The following is a 15249-nucleotide window of genomic DNA, read 5'->3' on the forward strand; positions in this document are numbered from 1 at the left end:
TCTCCTGTGCTTTGTGGAAAGCTAAGGCAAAGGGGGGGAATCAGAACAGAAGATGCTTTTCTCATTTTCTTCTGACTTTTAGGAGTATCTTATATGGTTTGTAGGTCCCTTTTTATAATGACAGCGATGGAGAGCTATGAGAGTGTAAAAGGTTCACCTCTTTTGGCATTAAAGTAACAGATGATGCTCTAGAAACAAAAATATTTTGGCCAGAAAATTTATTTATTTACATGTGTAACATGGATATGGTTTAGCTTGGAGATTTTCTTGTTACCTTTCTTCTCAATAGGGATTTTCCAAGGTGCTTTTTCCCCTTGAGCTAGAAGTCAATTAAGAGGGTAGCTGGCTGTGCTCATGAATATATTACAGCAAAGGACAATACCTCCCCTTGTGGAAACATATGCATACCCTCACCTAATTTCCATACTGTCATATTTTATGATAATAAATCTTTTAGTTAAAATTAATTTTTAGCACTAGCACCTGAACCATTTTAAAGACTTGTCTGACTCTCAGGGATATAAATGTTCCTAAATCAAAGCATTGATTTGAGAGGTTCTCATGGGATTGTTAAAAACCCACTGTAATTCACGTCATCAATATTTCATTACTAAGGTGTGGACTTTTTTCTGTATTTTGTAATAATTGTTCTTACCTGCACTTAATGCATTAATGGCATTTCTGCAGGTTTCCTGTAGTACTCTGAACCCTTTGCTTTGCTCGTGTTCTGGAATAAATCAGAACTTGGCAGACTGGTCCAGCTCCACAGAAGGATCAGTGAGTTTGATTACAACATTCTCTTGTCCCTGCAACACGCAACAGCTCAGCAAGGTCTGGGATCCTGCACCAGTCAGTGTTTGATGTCTCCGTAAGAGCATCTGTCTTATTTTAATATAAAGGCATATGTATCCTTCACAGCTTAAATGTTTAGCCCTCTGAGATTATAAACATGCTGGAGCCAGCAGAAAAATGATACAACACTGAGCTGTGCGTTATTTTAAACTGCACTCAAAAATTAAGTGCTCTAGGTTAAAACCATAGACTTCTCCCCTCAGCACAAGCTGAACTTAGAACATGTCTCAGTGTCATGGGTTTTAGATAGGACATTGCCAGGAGGACGCATGAAAAAGGGCAAGCAGGCGTCAAGCTTAAAGTTGCAAAAAGTGTTCTAATTACGTAACAGAGTTGGAGGATAAATGCAAGGTGAAAATAAACTTTTCATACAGTTTTTGTTCGCTCCCCCCTCCCTCTTACGAGGCTATAGTATTCACCCCCTTTCCTCCTTTACAATCCACAAGCCAGGTAGGGAGGCAGGGTGTGGGGTCTCTTTTCAGTCGACAGAGCAGATTCTCAAATTTATTCATCACTACAATTCTTCTACTACAAATACTCTTTATCTCTACCTGTTTCTCTCTCTCACCAGACAGTTTTCTGCTCTCACCCCCACCCTCTTAAGAAGCAGTCTCTGCACTCACCCCCCGCCCCTTCCCTCTTTCCAAACCAGCAACACAGACAGGGGACAGGGTGAGGGGTTTTCTGGTCAGTCCAATCAAGGAGAAGGGGTCTCTACTTAGCCACGGGGTCTTTTCCCACAAGAGACAGTCCTCTAGGAACTTCTTTGGTGTGGATCCAATCAGCAACATCCCGCCTGAATCGTGAATTCAGCAACATCCCGCCTGAATTCTGCTGCTTTGTGAGTCTCTTTGTCCATAAGGTGCTGTGCAGATTCTCCCGAGCTGAGGCCATGCTGCTTCCATGCCAGGAGCAGGGCCTTTCTCTCCCAGTCAAGGCCTTTTGGAGTTTTAACTCTTAGATGAGACTCCCACTGGTTCACAGTCTTTTCCAGGCATCCACCTGCTCCTCTAGATTTCTGCATCCTTATGGACTCCATGGGCTGAAGGAGAAACTTCTTGCTCCCCCCATAGCTTCCACCACGGCTAGCAGAAAGTTTCAGCTCCAGTGCCAGAAGCACTGGAGCACCTCTTTCTCCCCCCTTCTTCACTGACCTTGGCACTCTCCATGCTGTTCTCCCTCACATATTTTCACCCCCACCTCCTCCGCCTCCAGCTACAAAGAAGTGAAAGAAGTGTGCGCCTGCTTTGTTTTGCTTTCTTCTTAAATATGTTTTCACAGAGGTGTAACTAGCACCTCCAATTGGCCCAAACTTGGCCAGCAGCATGTCCATCACCTTCAGAGCCATCAGAGATTGGTTCTGCTGGACTTGATGTAAAAACTTCCAGAACTTGCACTCAGGACACACAGGAGCCATCTTTGTGCCACTCCCCACCCCTCAGACACCTCCCCAGGCCTACTACAACACCTTCTGAGGGGTCCAAATTTCTCCTAGATGTTAAAAATACTTTACTGATGTTTTGGCCCAATTAAAACCACCACACTCAGGTACTGTTTACTTTGGTCCCTTCCTTGCATTTGAGCCAGCCACAGCCTCTTCCAGAAGAACCAGGTACATGTAGTTCTGAGTTTGTAGATGTGGTTTGTAGTTACAAACCTGAAATGAGCTGTTAAGTCCTGTTCCTTCTGGTCACAGTTGCAGGCCAGAGAGCTGCTCTCCTCTGAGGTGCCATGTGGGACTTGGCCAGGAGGGGCTGCCCCTCTCCAGCTGCTGTCAGTCTGAGTTTCTCTCTGCAGGGATTTGGTGCTGATGCAGGCCTGGCCTGCCCAAAGAATTGTAACATGGAAAGAAGGGAAAGAACTTGTTTTAAAAGCAAGGGGAGACAATTTTGGTTTGTTGATCAAGCTGTGCAAAGGATAGGATAAACGGTGTAACATTTCAATGTTATAAAACACAGGTGTGGTTGGAAGCAAATTTCTGAAGTTTTGGGAAAATTGTTGGAAGTGGAAAATGCTGCTAAGGATAAAAATAAAATAGAAAAGCTGGGGCCTTTAGTTTTCTGTAGGTAGCTCCCTTTGGAAAAACTATGCCTGCTGCTATTTTATTCCATCAGGTCTGTCACGATAAAAGTACTTTCCAGCAGAAATAACAAGTAGTTCCTTGAACAAGGAGAGCAGTGCAATTTATGTGACCTATGTATTTATGTGTTTGGATTAATGGACTCTGACTAGGTAAAACTCTTAAAAGCTTATCTTGAAATGAGGAATTTATTTAAAGTCCCCTTTCTTTGCAGAGAGTAACTGCAGGATAAGAGTTTTGTCTTTTTTCACTAGGCAACTTTATATAGAGTAAGTTTATCACAAATAGAAGACAGTGCCCTGGTAAAATCCAGTTTACTAACTTATTTATCTTGTTTTTTCAAGTGCAACCACATGCAAGTAGAACTTAATTGGCAGGATTGAAACCTGAGCTGTAGAGTCCTGTTGTTGCTCTCTGCCCAGTTCAGAGTGGGTGATGCTGCCAGCAATCCACCAGCAGCCAAATGAGCTGGGTGGCCACAGCCAGAGAGGCTGAAGCAGAGAAGGGAGCTGCTCTGGATCTTTCCATGTTGGGGAAAAGCTCCATGCAGAAGGGCTGTGCCTCTTCTGCCGATATGGTCTTGAGGATTTCATAGTCCCTAATGGTTTATGCCTTGCTCGTGTAATTTAAAATAATGGGTTTGCTTTTTCTCATGTAATCCAGATATGCAAGAACTGCACAGGCTGCTTCGATCGGCACATCCAGTGTGTCTCCCTCAACTGCCCAGTGCTTTTCAAGCTCTCCAGAGTGAGCAGAGAACTGTCAAAGGCACCGTATCTCCGCCAGCTGCTTGACCAGTTTTAAATGATCTGTGTTACAGGATTCCAGGTGCTATTTTTTTTCTTCAGTGTTTACCACATTAAGACTATTGTGCATGGTGCTTTTTCAATTCTCACCTAGTCCAGGATTTCCATTTTAACTGTTGGGTTAATTATCTGAAGAATAATGAACTTACCATAACTAAACTAAAAGAAAACAAACAAAAACCCATGACCCAACCCATTTGTTGATCTATGAATCGCTTTTTAAGATGTACAAATTTCTTCTTCCTTTCATGTTTCTAACATACTGTTTTATAATGCTGATGTTGAAATAGCTCTGTGTAACATCTTGTAAATCCATTTCAAAGTAGAAGTCAAGTTTACTTCCTGGAGGGAAGGAGCACTGAAAACCTCTTGAAACGATAAAACCATTTGTGTGTGTTCTTGAACTGTCAGTATCAAGATGTGTTACTTATATATTATCCATTCACTTTATAATTTTGTCTGCGAAATATTTTGTAAATACACTTTTTTACTTTTCAAACAACTGAGTAAAATAATGTGCAATGACTTTTATACAGATAATTTTAAAGTTGGTTGGTATATCTCCTCCTAAGTTTTGCTTGATCCAAGTAGATTGTTATTTTGATCAGACTGTGCAAGCAGTAGTACCATGTGTAGCATTTTGAAACATTATTTTCTAAAAATTGCTGTCTTGCTTTAGCTATTAATGGGGCATTGTGAGGAACTGTGCAAAGACATTTTGTTACAAACCTGTGGGACTGTTGCAATACTTTAAATATAAAATTTTATTCCATTTTTGCTTGTTTTGTATAGACATTTCTATTGCTTCTAAATATGCTTAAAATATTTTCTTTCCTTACGTACTGTACAGTTAAATCTTATTTGCCACCATCTTGACAAAATGTGTATTTAGAATATTTGTATAACTGTATAAAATGGAAAAGGAATTATGTGGTCAGTGCATTGTTTTCTAAACTGGAAATCATTTTGTTTTAGAAGTTAATAATGGAAACCATATTAAAGTTGAATAAAATGATATGGTAAAAAATTATATGTTTCTTTTCTTTAATATTTATCCTCAATTTGTTTCCCTTCTCTGGCACACACAGTAATGTAAAAAACACGGCTGCTCAAATAAATGTTAGGAATCTAGCTTAAACTCTGGGATCTAAAACCTCAGTAGCAGTTGTTGGAGGCCTTCCCCAAACCAGAAGCAAAACATACCCAGTTTTCCATTAGTCAAAACAGGACCCTGTTTTAAATGTAAAAGTCCAGAGGAGCTTTGAAAAATAGAACAAAACTTTATTTATATCAAGGAACCTGAGTGCCTTCTCCAGATAAGAATTTATTACAGTCAAGACACGTCAGTCTATTAAATTTCACATTATACAGCACAATGTAAAACCCAAGCAGAGTAAATAAAAACTGTTAAATATATAATAGAACATCCACAGATTGCAATGCACTTGTATACAAAGTAACTTAAAAAAATATATCAAGGCATAAAACTTTGCCTGGTCTTGCATTCAAGCATTGGTCATGTACAGAATAAAAGTGCAAATGCCAGCAGTGTGAGTGCTTGCAGTACCGTCCAGCACTTGGCAGTGCCTCAGGAAAAATAAAGTATTAAATGACACTTAGCTGCAAGAGGTTACCTTTCACATGGGAGCAGTGTGCCCATCTTCAACCCATTCCTGGGTTTGTGGACAAAAATAGGATTCTTATCAAATTCAGGTGTTTAATCCATGGATTACAGCTCTTGTCCTCAACAGAGAGATGACTTTTCTAGCATAAGCGAGACAATAAAAATGTAATAGAGTTACTTCAAGTCATTTCAACTCCTAACCTGTAAGTACTTCAGGTTTCTAGAGGACCTCTAACTTAAAATAGATCTGCACTATAAACAGATCCTCACTTTAACTGTATGTGCTAGGAAGCAATTTATTTTGGAAGGAAATTCAAACATTTAAAAACTAACATGCATTGTCTGAAAACAAGCCTGAGGAACACCAAACCCCAAGAGCAGGGAAGCATCCTTGACACTGAGGGTGCCTAGAATTGCTGTGAGCTGGACTCATCACTGGAAATATACTAGATCTTGTTTTAAACTTAAATTGCTTCAAGTATTTAATTTTCATTCAAGAGCAGCCCCTGCTATTAAAAGCAGGCTGGTTAGGGGATAGGAAAACTGTCAGTCTATCCCAGTTTGAGACCAGAAATAAGACATTGAAGGCTCCAAGTCCTTGCTAAGATGACTCTAAACTTAGATGTCATCCAGGCAAAGCTCTCCACACATCACTGGGATGGGATTCTACATGGTACCCATTCAAGATAATTCTTCAGCTTCCACTGTCTTACAGCCACTGCTTATGGATCCTTTATTCCTGGGGAAAGGGTGCTCTTACCTTGGCATTCCAGCCTGCTGCTCCATTCCTGCTACACAGGTCTGCTTTTTAAGGAGGAAATGGGAATGAATTGAAGTTACTCACACAGGAGTTAATACAGGCTGTTAGAAAAAAAAAAAAATCTGTGTTTTTTACAATATTTTTACATTTGTTGGACAGACACTGGTCAGAAACAGAAGTGTGTGCATATATGCAGTAGATAAGCCTCAAAGAGATTACAGCATATTTCTTAATGCAGCTTTGATTTAATTTTCTGGGGTTTTTTAGTACTTGATTATGTAAATGATGTAAACTATCCATGTAAATGATCCCTGAGAACAGTCTTATCTGTGGGACATTCTGATCTGGAATTTCATCAAAAATTAGCATATGAATTCGGGGAGTTTAGAATCTTCCTGGTTGCCCGTTATATTTTAAATCATTTTCTTCTGGCAACATGATCTCGAGTATTGGAAAGCTTTTTTATATTGATGTCAACGCAGCCAGGGGATTGCAAGTCCAGCAGGGAGCTGCCACAGAACAGTTTCCATATCGTTCATTGTGTGTCCTGCACCTTCTCCTCCCTGTCCACCACTGGGATTTGTCCTCACCATCAGCTTTCCACACACACAGAGCAGTATGCAGGAGGAAAACTGGAAAAATGAGGAAATGCAGGCTCCAGCTGCCCTCATTCCAGACACTCCTTCTGCCTACCACACTGTTTGCTTCCACATCAAGCCAGCTAAGCACACAGGGCCACGTGGACTCACTCCTTGCACCCAAGCCTAGGCCAGCACTCAGCCTGGTATTTACAAGCATTTACCACTCCTGCAAAGCAAAGACAAGTGAAGCAAGGCTTCGTTTTCAAGTGCAGCTTCATGCATTGCATTGGAAAAAGATGCTACAGGAGTCTGGCAAAAACACAATGGCTTTGAAGTGCCAGCAGCAGAGGGAGAGTGAGGTGCTGCAACATGGCAAGATGCAAAGAATTACACATTTCTCACTACAGGTTGATTCTGGCTTCTCACTTCTCAGAAGAAAGGAAAAGGCCATGCAATTTATGTTGGAGGACAAGAGAGACCAAAGACTTGAAAATTCAGGGAACATCAAAGATTCTATGTTATACCTAGAACTCTTTTGTTACTAAATGAAACCTCTTAGCAAGAAAAATACTATTAAAAATGCAAAGTTGAAAAGCCCAAATAAGAGTACATTCTGATCCCACAGACCTAAAAAAATATTGAACGACTTTGAAATTCCAAGTCGACAAGTGGCAAGATTACTGTTCAGATGCAGATTTTGCCATTTGCTGCTACTTTTTTTTTTGCTCTAAGTGGGAGAGCTCGCTGGCATGGCTGCTTCTGCCCAGGGCTTACTGCTTAGCAGCAATGAACCTACACCTGCAAACCAGTTTCTCCACTAGGAAGAGTCTGTCTCCATGTCATCCCCCAAAGAAATGAAACCCAAATGTCACCAATCTAACTGGCCAGGGGCAAGTAGTCATCTTGGAAAGGATTGTCTCATTGATAATTCCCTCTGCTCAAATCTTCATTGTAACACATTACTCTGTTAAAGTCTTGGCACAGGAAGCCAGAGAAGTTGCTATAACCTTAATTTAAACAACTGGCTTAAAAATACCATATGTTAAGTAATCTCTTTTACCTGAAGGGAGCCAACAAGAAAGATGGAAAGGGACTTTTTCCAGGAGTATGTATTGACAGGACAAGGGGGAATGGATTCAAATGGAAAGAGTAGGTTTAGATTACATATTAGGAAAAAATTCTTTGCTGTTAGAGTGGTGAAGCACTGGAACAGGTTGCCCACAAAAGCTGTGCATGTCACATCCCTGGAAGTGTTCAAGGTCAGGCTGGGTGGAGCTCTGAACAGGTGTCCCTGCCCTGGCAGGGGGGTGGAACTGGATGGTCTTTAAGGTCCCTTCCAACCTAAACCATTCTAAGATTACATGATAATTTTATCATCTTCTGCATACATTGGTTGATTTCAGCCATAGTGCCGTAATTAAAATCACAAATACTTTGGATTATTTAGATTTGTTGCCACTGCTCAGTAAGTTGGAGCTATGCATTTGAGCAGATTCACAATGACCCATTTTGAGCCCTTTCCTGTAAATACTGTAAAATTACCCAAAGGCATGGTTCCACTCCTAAGAATCAATGTCCAGGTTTTTCTTAGTCTCAGAACCAGAAATTCATATAGTTTGTTGAAAGGTTACTCAATTTACAGATGCTGTGCATCACCTGAAATTTTAACTGATCTCCTGATTACATGCAGTAATCTTTCCAATGCAGTAGACACATTCCTCTTTCATAAGGTAAGCAAGTTCAGCATCACAGGTAACAGATCTCTCTCATCTCTCATGAAACCATTTTGTGACAAAGCACCTCAGACCTGCACCTTTCACCCACCCCAAAAATCTGAGTAGTCTGAGCAGTCCTTTCCCAGTTACTACAGCATCTCTTACTTGGATGCATGCCTCACATTTAGAAAACATCTCTTATCTTTTAAGGTTTGGCATAGGCTATACAGTTATCATGTTACCCTACTCATATCACTGAGGATCTTCCCACTACAAGCCATATCCCTGTAGGCTGAAAATGAAAGAGGAGAGAGGGCTGGGCAAATGAACATGCTGAGCTCTGCACCATTATGAAAGGATTCACCTGACAACAGCTACAGTTCGATTGCACTTCCATTAAAAAACAACCAAAAAAAAAAGTCATCTTTGACTCTTATTCACTCTTCTCCCAGTCAACATTCCCATTTTGTCTCCCAGGGGAGCCATCAGGAAGCACTGGAGAATCTCCCAATACGTTGTCCAGATGGGGCTGGAGAGAGACTTCAGCTGGAGAATCCTCTGGTATCTTACGGTATCTCTCTGTCACAGAGCTTTTCAGTTTGTCTTTCATTTCTGTGACTTCAAAGTCTGCATCGCTCCACTCTCTCCCATTCTCCTCATCCTCCTCATCCTCAGTAAGCCTCGAGTATGACAACAGAGCTCTCTGGGTATCACTGTCACTCACTTCTTCTAGGTCATTCTCCTGGGGAACGTTGGCCAGATTGGCCACTTTGTACATGACAGGGAAGAGCAGGGCTGTCATGGCAGCGCACACAAAGGCAGCATACATAACAATGGGAATGTGATGAAAGCTGCCCTGGAGATATCCCACCGTGACAGGGATGCACATCTCGCCCAGCGCCGCGCCGACCACAAACAGAGCAGCCGATTTTCCTTCCACCACCGTGTACTGCTCCACCCAGGAAATGCCACTGGGGAAGACTGTGGCCATGGATGCTCCATACACAGCAGTTCCCACCCACAGAAAGGCTCGGTAATGTGCAAGGAAGGCCAGGGCTGAAGAGGAGGCAGCAGAGCACACGAGACTTGTCACAATCATGGTGAAAGGGCTCAGGAGAGCAGCACCAAATATTGCCAGGCCCCTGCAGACAGCAAATGCTCCCCAGAAGACAGAATTCAAAGCAGCTGCTTCACTTTCTGTCATCTCAGCAAAGACCTTTGCATAAGTAAATACATAAGAGCCATAAGTGACTTCTGCTCCCACGTAGAATAAGAAGAATACGAATAGGAGACCAACTAGAGCCCAGTGGTATTTGGCAATCTTCTTCTGCCCAGAAGCCCTTGCTTTGTCTTCAGCTGAGCTGCCCTTTGAATAAATAACAAAAAAGAAGATGGAAGTGAAGAGAATATATGTCCCTATGATAATATAGGACCACAAAAAGCCTCCATCATGATGGTCTGTCAGCGCTGGTGTCGGTGATGCAGCTGATGCTGTCGGCACAGACTTGAGCACAGACTGGTTTGTCTTTTCAGCCTCTGGAAGTTCTTCAGATTCAGAACCCCCCAAGGCCATTTTTGCCACAATCGGAGCCAGAAATGCACCGGCAGCAAAACTGAAGTGCAAAGCCTGCAGGTGTGGCCCAGCCTCTGATCCCCAGGTGTCCAGTGCCAGTACATTGCCACCTGCAGATCAGAGAGAAGCAGTCAGTCATTTTAGTCCGAGACCAGATACCACTTAAAAGAAAAACCAATGAACCAACAAAACAACCAAAACAAACCAAACAAAAAAAACCACCACACATAACCTGCATTACTAATTCAATGTGCAATAAAGCCAGGTGTAGCAAATACAATGTGCAAAATTGTAGTTAACTGAAAGCGTGCCCTAAATCCATGTGACTGCTTGAGCTTTAGGAGGGCATTCACAGCAGTCAAAACAGAGTCATGCAGTGGCTTAATCCAGCAGCAGTGGCCAGATATAATTGTGCCAGAGGAAGTTAAGATGGGTGTCGGGGTTTGACCCTGACTAAACACCGGCACTCCGGCTCTCTCCTGCTGCAGATGTGCAGGAGAGGGGAAAGAAAAAAAATTGTAAAAACACACACTAATCTCATGAGTTAAATGAGATAGGACACTGGTAGGAGGACGTACAGAAGAAAGGGCAGACAGGCTCCAAACTTAAAGTTGCAAAGTTATTTAATTACCTAACCGAGTCGGAGGATAAATGAGAGACAAAAATAAACTTTTCATACATTATTTTGTTCACTCACCCCCCTCCCTCTTACAAACCCATTTTTATTCACCCCCTTTCCTCTTTCTAACCAACAGCTCGGGTAGAGGGGCAGGGTGTGGGGTATTTTCTCAGTCCACAGAGCAGGTCCATAAATCTATTCATCACCACAATTCTTCTACTACAAATACTCTTCATCTCTACTTACCTCTCTCTCTCTTCAGACAGTTTTTCTGCTCTCACCCCTCCCTCTTAAGAAGCAGTCTCTCCGTTCACCCCCCCTTCCCTCTTTCCAAACCAACAACATGGGCAGGGGGCAGTGTGAGGGGTTTGTTCTCGGGTCAGTCCATCAGGGAGAGGGGTTCTCTACTTAGCCATGGGGTCCCTCCCATGAGAGACAGTCCTCTGGGAACTTCTTTGGCGTGGGTCCAATCTCATGAGCAACATCCCACCCGATTTCTGCTGCAACATGAATTTTTGTCCATAAGGTGCTGTGCAGACTCTCCTGAGCCGAAGCCAAGCTGCTTCCATCCCAGGAGCAAGGCCTTTCTCTCCCTTGCAAGGCCTTTGTAGCTTTAACTCTTTCGATGAGACTCCAACTGGTTCACAGCTCTCTCCAGGCATCCAACTGCTCCTCTGGCGTGGGCTGTGGGTGGATTTCTGCATCCTTATGGACTCCATGGGCTGCAGGGGGACCTCCTGCCCCTACATGGCCTTCACCGTGGCTAGCAGAGGGTTTTCAGCTCCAGCGCCTGGAGCACCTCCTCCCCTAGTTTCTTCACTGACCTTGGCATCTCCATGCTGTTCTCCCTTCACATATTTTTACCTCCACCTCCTCCTCCTCTAACTACAAAGAATCCAAACTACCTTGTTTGGATTTTTTCTTAAATGTTTTCACAGAGGTGTAACTAGCACCTCTAACTGGTCCAAACTTGGCCGGCAGCATGTCCATCACCTTCAGAGCCATCAGAGGTTGGCTCTGCTGGGCTTGATGTACAAACTTCCAGAACTTTCACTCAGGACACACAGGAGCCATCTTTGTGCCATTCCCCACCCCTCAGGCACTTCCTCAGGCTTACTACAACAGCTTCTAAGGGGTTTAAATTTCTCTTAGATGTTAAAAATACCATGCTGATGTTTTGGGCCAATCAAAACCACCACAATGGGGTATTAGGAAAATTTTCTTCACAGAAAAGGGTTGTCAAACATTGGAAAAAGCTGCCCGGGGAAGTGGTTAAGTCACCATCCCTAGAGGTATTCAAAAGACATGTGGATGTGGCATTAGGGACATGTTTAGTGCTGGACTCAGCAGTGCTGAGTTAAGGCTTGGACTCGGTGACTGTCCTAGGTTGCAATATAGATGTAGTTAAGTATTCTATTACCACCAGCTGTGGGCTGTTAGCTGCTATCACCTGCTAATGACCCACTCCGGATGACAGGCAATGGGCCATCAGGGACCCACCGTGTGACTCATGGACTTATCCCATTGTGGGATGCTCTGCCCAGGAGGGAGGAACCAGGTGTTCCCACCTGGATATAACCTGGCCTTGGAACTGCCTGAGCTAGCCCTGTCTACTGGGTTCCCAGAGGACAAGAGCTACCACTGGATCTTCACCTGGAGACTAGACCTTCACAGGATCACCGCTTCAACTGGACTACTTCAGTTGGACTGCTACTACCACCCTAACAGGGTGTTAGGTTGTATCTGACTTTGTCAGTGCTTTTTCCTTGTATTATTTCACTTATTTTTAATTTCAATCTTGACTTGTGATCTCCCACTGGTTTGTTTTCAAACCAATACAGTGACCTTAAGGGTCTTTTCCAACCTAGCGACCCTATGATTCTAGGATTCTAATTACCCTACTTGACAATTTGCAGCATTTTTCAGCCTTTTTAAAAGGGAAATTTAACTGCTTCTCATTTCTCTAAATACCAAAAGCAACAATGTCCAATGCTAAGAATCAGAGGTCTCATTAAACAACATCCCAGGAAAAATAGCAGATTGCTTCTGATGGGCTGGGAACACCCCAGCTGTGGGTGTTCAAATGTGTTAAACTCCAAATGACTTTCCAGAAGCAGAAAGGTTTACATTAACTCTGCTGCAAACACCAAACTACAACACTGTTAGATCAACAATAATGGTAGAAAATAAGATCTCAGAGAGGTGTTTTGAAGTAGTCCCTCAGAAGAATGCAGGAAAACAAAACAAAACTAAGTTTCTTCTGCTACTCCTGCTCAAGCTGGGAAGTCTCCCTGCCTCTGAGGCCAAGCAGTACACCCACTGAAGGCATTTCTACCATTAGCTGATAAGATTTTCCCATACAAAGAATTTTCAAACCAAGTGCCATGTATAACAATCTTAGCAGAGGCAGCAAATACAGCTCAGTTTATTTAACATGACCTGTGCCCTGCAAAACCATCTCTTCCCTACTGGATCTTTGTGGCTAGCACAGGTTTTTCCCATGAGAAATTTTCTTGTGTTTTATAAATAAAGATAAAGTTTGGATGTTGTTGGAACAGTGTCCCAGAACTTGGACAGTGCAGGCCTGGCCAATCAGGACTGGGGGAAGGCTTCTGACTGACCAATCTGGGTGACTTTTGAGAACTCTATATATGTGATGAAATCAAAACAATAAAGGTCATTCCTTCTTGCCACTGAGAACTGGTGCCTTCATTACTCTGCTAGCTGCTCAACAGCAACAGATCTTGTGCTGTGCCCTCTTACATCTTACCAGAGCTCCCTCAAACCCCACAGAATGATGGCAGAAGGTTCACATGTGCAGCCAGCATTCCTCTGTTGCCAAACAGCCAAGCCACCTCTGCCAGGCCCTGGCTGGGATGCTTCCACAGCTGTTTGGATGGCTAAGATCATACATGAGTCAGCTCTTTCTCAGAAATAATCCTGTCCTGAAGCTTCTATTGAGAAATGCTTGCATCCTTTCACATGGAGATTAGGAAGTGCCCAGACCTCTTGCTGTGGCCTTGCCTCCTGATGCAAACTTCCTGCTAAAGCCTGTCATCCCTAACCCATCCTTTCCAATCTGTGCCCAGGGGACTCATTTCTGTGGAAGTTTATTTTTCATACCTCTAGTATTACTGACTTTTTTAACCACACCTATAGATACTTGCTCTGCAACTTCACCAACACATCTCAGCATCGTAGAATCATTCTGGTTGGAAAAGACCCCTGAGATCATCTTCCTCCAGTAAGAAGCTTCTACTGAGAAACTGGGTTTGAACAGCTTTCCAGCAAAAGTGCTGGGTTTGGGGGTTTTCTTGGCCAGGCCATTTGCAGTATTCCCATGCCACAGACTTTCTCTCAAACACCAGGGCTTTGCTCAGGACTAGCTTAGGCCCAGCTAATGTTAATGAACCATATCCTGACTAGTTTCCTGTAGGTGAATAAGTTAAAGAAAACATTTAAAGAGCACAGGACACTTTCTCTACACCTGTAATGGCCCACTGAAATGCATATTGATCTTCTCCAGGAAGCAAGAGATACCCCACTCCCCAACCCCTTAAAGGAAGGCCTGTCACACACACACAAACACTGGAGGCCTCAGGACCAGATTAATCCAAGAATCACAGCCTGTGGAAGTTCAGGGTGGAAGCTGCAAAGTCCATCAGCTATAGAGGTCTTTTAGTTATCAATTAATGTGAGACATTAATTGTTCCCCAAGAACATTAATTGTTCCACAAGAAACAAAAGGTACAAGAAAACATTTGCCCATACAAAGAAAAAAGACCAACGCCACCTAAACACAACCAAGGCGAGAACAACAAAGACATCTATCACGAACTTTAACATCGACCAAGATTTTCATTGGTTGAACTGTGGGTGGCTCAAGAATTTGATAAACGTATTTGTAGTTGTATTGTGTACATTGATTTGTATACCTTGTTTGTTACAATGTTTGTAGTGTATAGTTAACAAAACTATTAAGCTTTTAATTGTTAAACATAACAGAGGGAAATGTGGATGTTCAGGGTGGAAGCTGCGAAGTCCAGCAGCTACAGATGTCTTCTGTTGCCAGTTAATGTGAGACATTAAGAGAGATAAGCTGAGCCGCTCTTGGCAGGGGCCGAGACTGATAGGAGGACAACGGCAATCAGTGACCCATTAGGAAAGTAAAACGTTTAACCCTGGAAACCAAGTTCATGTAACAGATAAGATAAGTCTATAACAGTATAAAAACATGATGTTTTCTATACAATAAAGGAGATTTTGCATGAACCAGGCTGAGACCCATTTCAATCACCGACAACAGCCAGGTAAAACAGCTTCCCTCTTTTAATTCAAGATGTGTCACAAGAAAAAACAGCAACTGTTTTGGTAGGCTAGAAGTTTAGGTCACATATTAGGAAAAAAATTCTTTCCTATGAGGGTGGTGAAGCACTGGAACAGGTTGCCCAGAGAAGCTGTGGATGTCACATCCCTGGAAGTATTCAAGGTCAGGCTGGGAGGAGCTCTGAGCAAGCTGGTCTAGTGGAAGGTGTCCCTGCCATGGCAGGGGGCTGGAACTGGATGGTCTTTAAGGTCCCTTCCAACCTAAGCCATTCTAAGACTACATGATCATTTTATCATCTTCTGCATACATGTT

General features: G+C 42.8%; 2 protein-coding genes and 1 long non-coding RNA gene across 5 annotated transcripts in view; 1 reads left to right on the plus strand and 2 right to left on the minus strand.

Moving 5' to 3' along the window:
• Window positions 1-4768, plus strand: part of REV3L (REV3 like, DNA directed polymerase zeta catalytic subunit) — a 115152-nt gene extending 110384 nt beyond the window's left edge. For both annotated transcript variants that reach the window (XM_085056145.1, XM_085056146.1), the window contains one exon: window positions 3596-4768. In XM_085056145.1, coding sequence (XP_084912271.1) covers window positions 3596-3736 — 141 coding nt within the window. In that variant the 3' untranslated portion in view covers window positions 3737-4768. The remainder of the gene's footprint in view (window positions 1-3595) is intronic.
• A 230-nt stretch (window positions 4769-4998) lies between these two features.
• On the minus strand, window positions 4999-6936 carry LOC146439908 (uncharacterized). Its single transcript, XR_014850959.1, has 2 exons — window positions 6123-6936; window positions 4999-6080 (listed from the first exon to the last, which is right to left on the minus strand). It is a non-coding gene; the product is annotated as an uncharacterized LOC146439908 (long non-coding RNA).
• Window positions 6937-7924: 988 nt separating this feature from the next.
• LOC146439909 (sodium-dependent glucose transporter 1A-like) overlaps window positions 7925-15249 on the minus strand; it is a 47093-nt gene continuing 39768 nt past the window's right edge. The window contains exon 4 of one of the 2 annotated variants that reach the window (XM_085056156.1): window positions 7925-10101. In XM_085056156.1, the coding sequence (XP_084912282.1) occupies window positions 8852-10101 (1250 nt within the window). In that variant the 3' untranslated portion in view covers window positions 7925-8851. The remainder of the gene's footprint in view (window positions 10102-15249) is intronic. The other variant, XM_085056155.1, reaches the window with a different exon arrangement.

Source organism: Lichenostomus cassidix, chromosome 3 (genome assembly GCF_008360975.1).
Source record: "Lichenostomus cassidix isolate B80296 chromosome 3, HeHo_3.0, whole genome shotgun sequence".
Taxonomy (NCBI): domain Eukaryota; kingdom Metazoa; phylum Chordata; class Aves; order Passeriformes; family Meliphagidae; genus Lichenostomus; species Lichenostomus cassidix.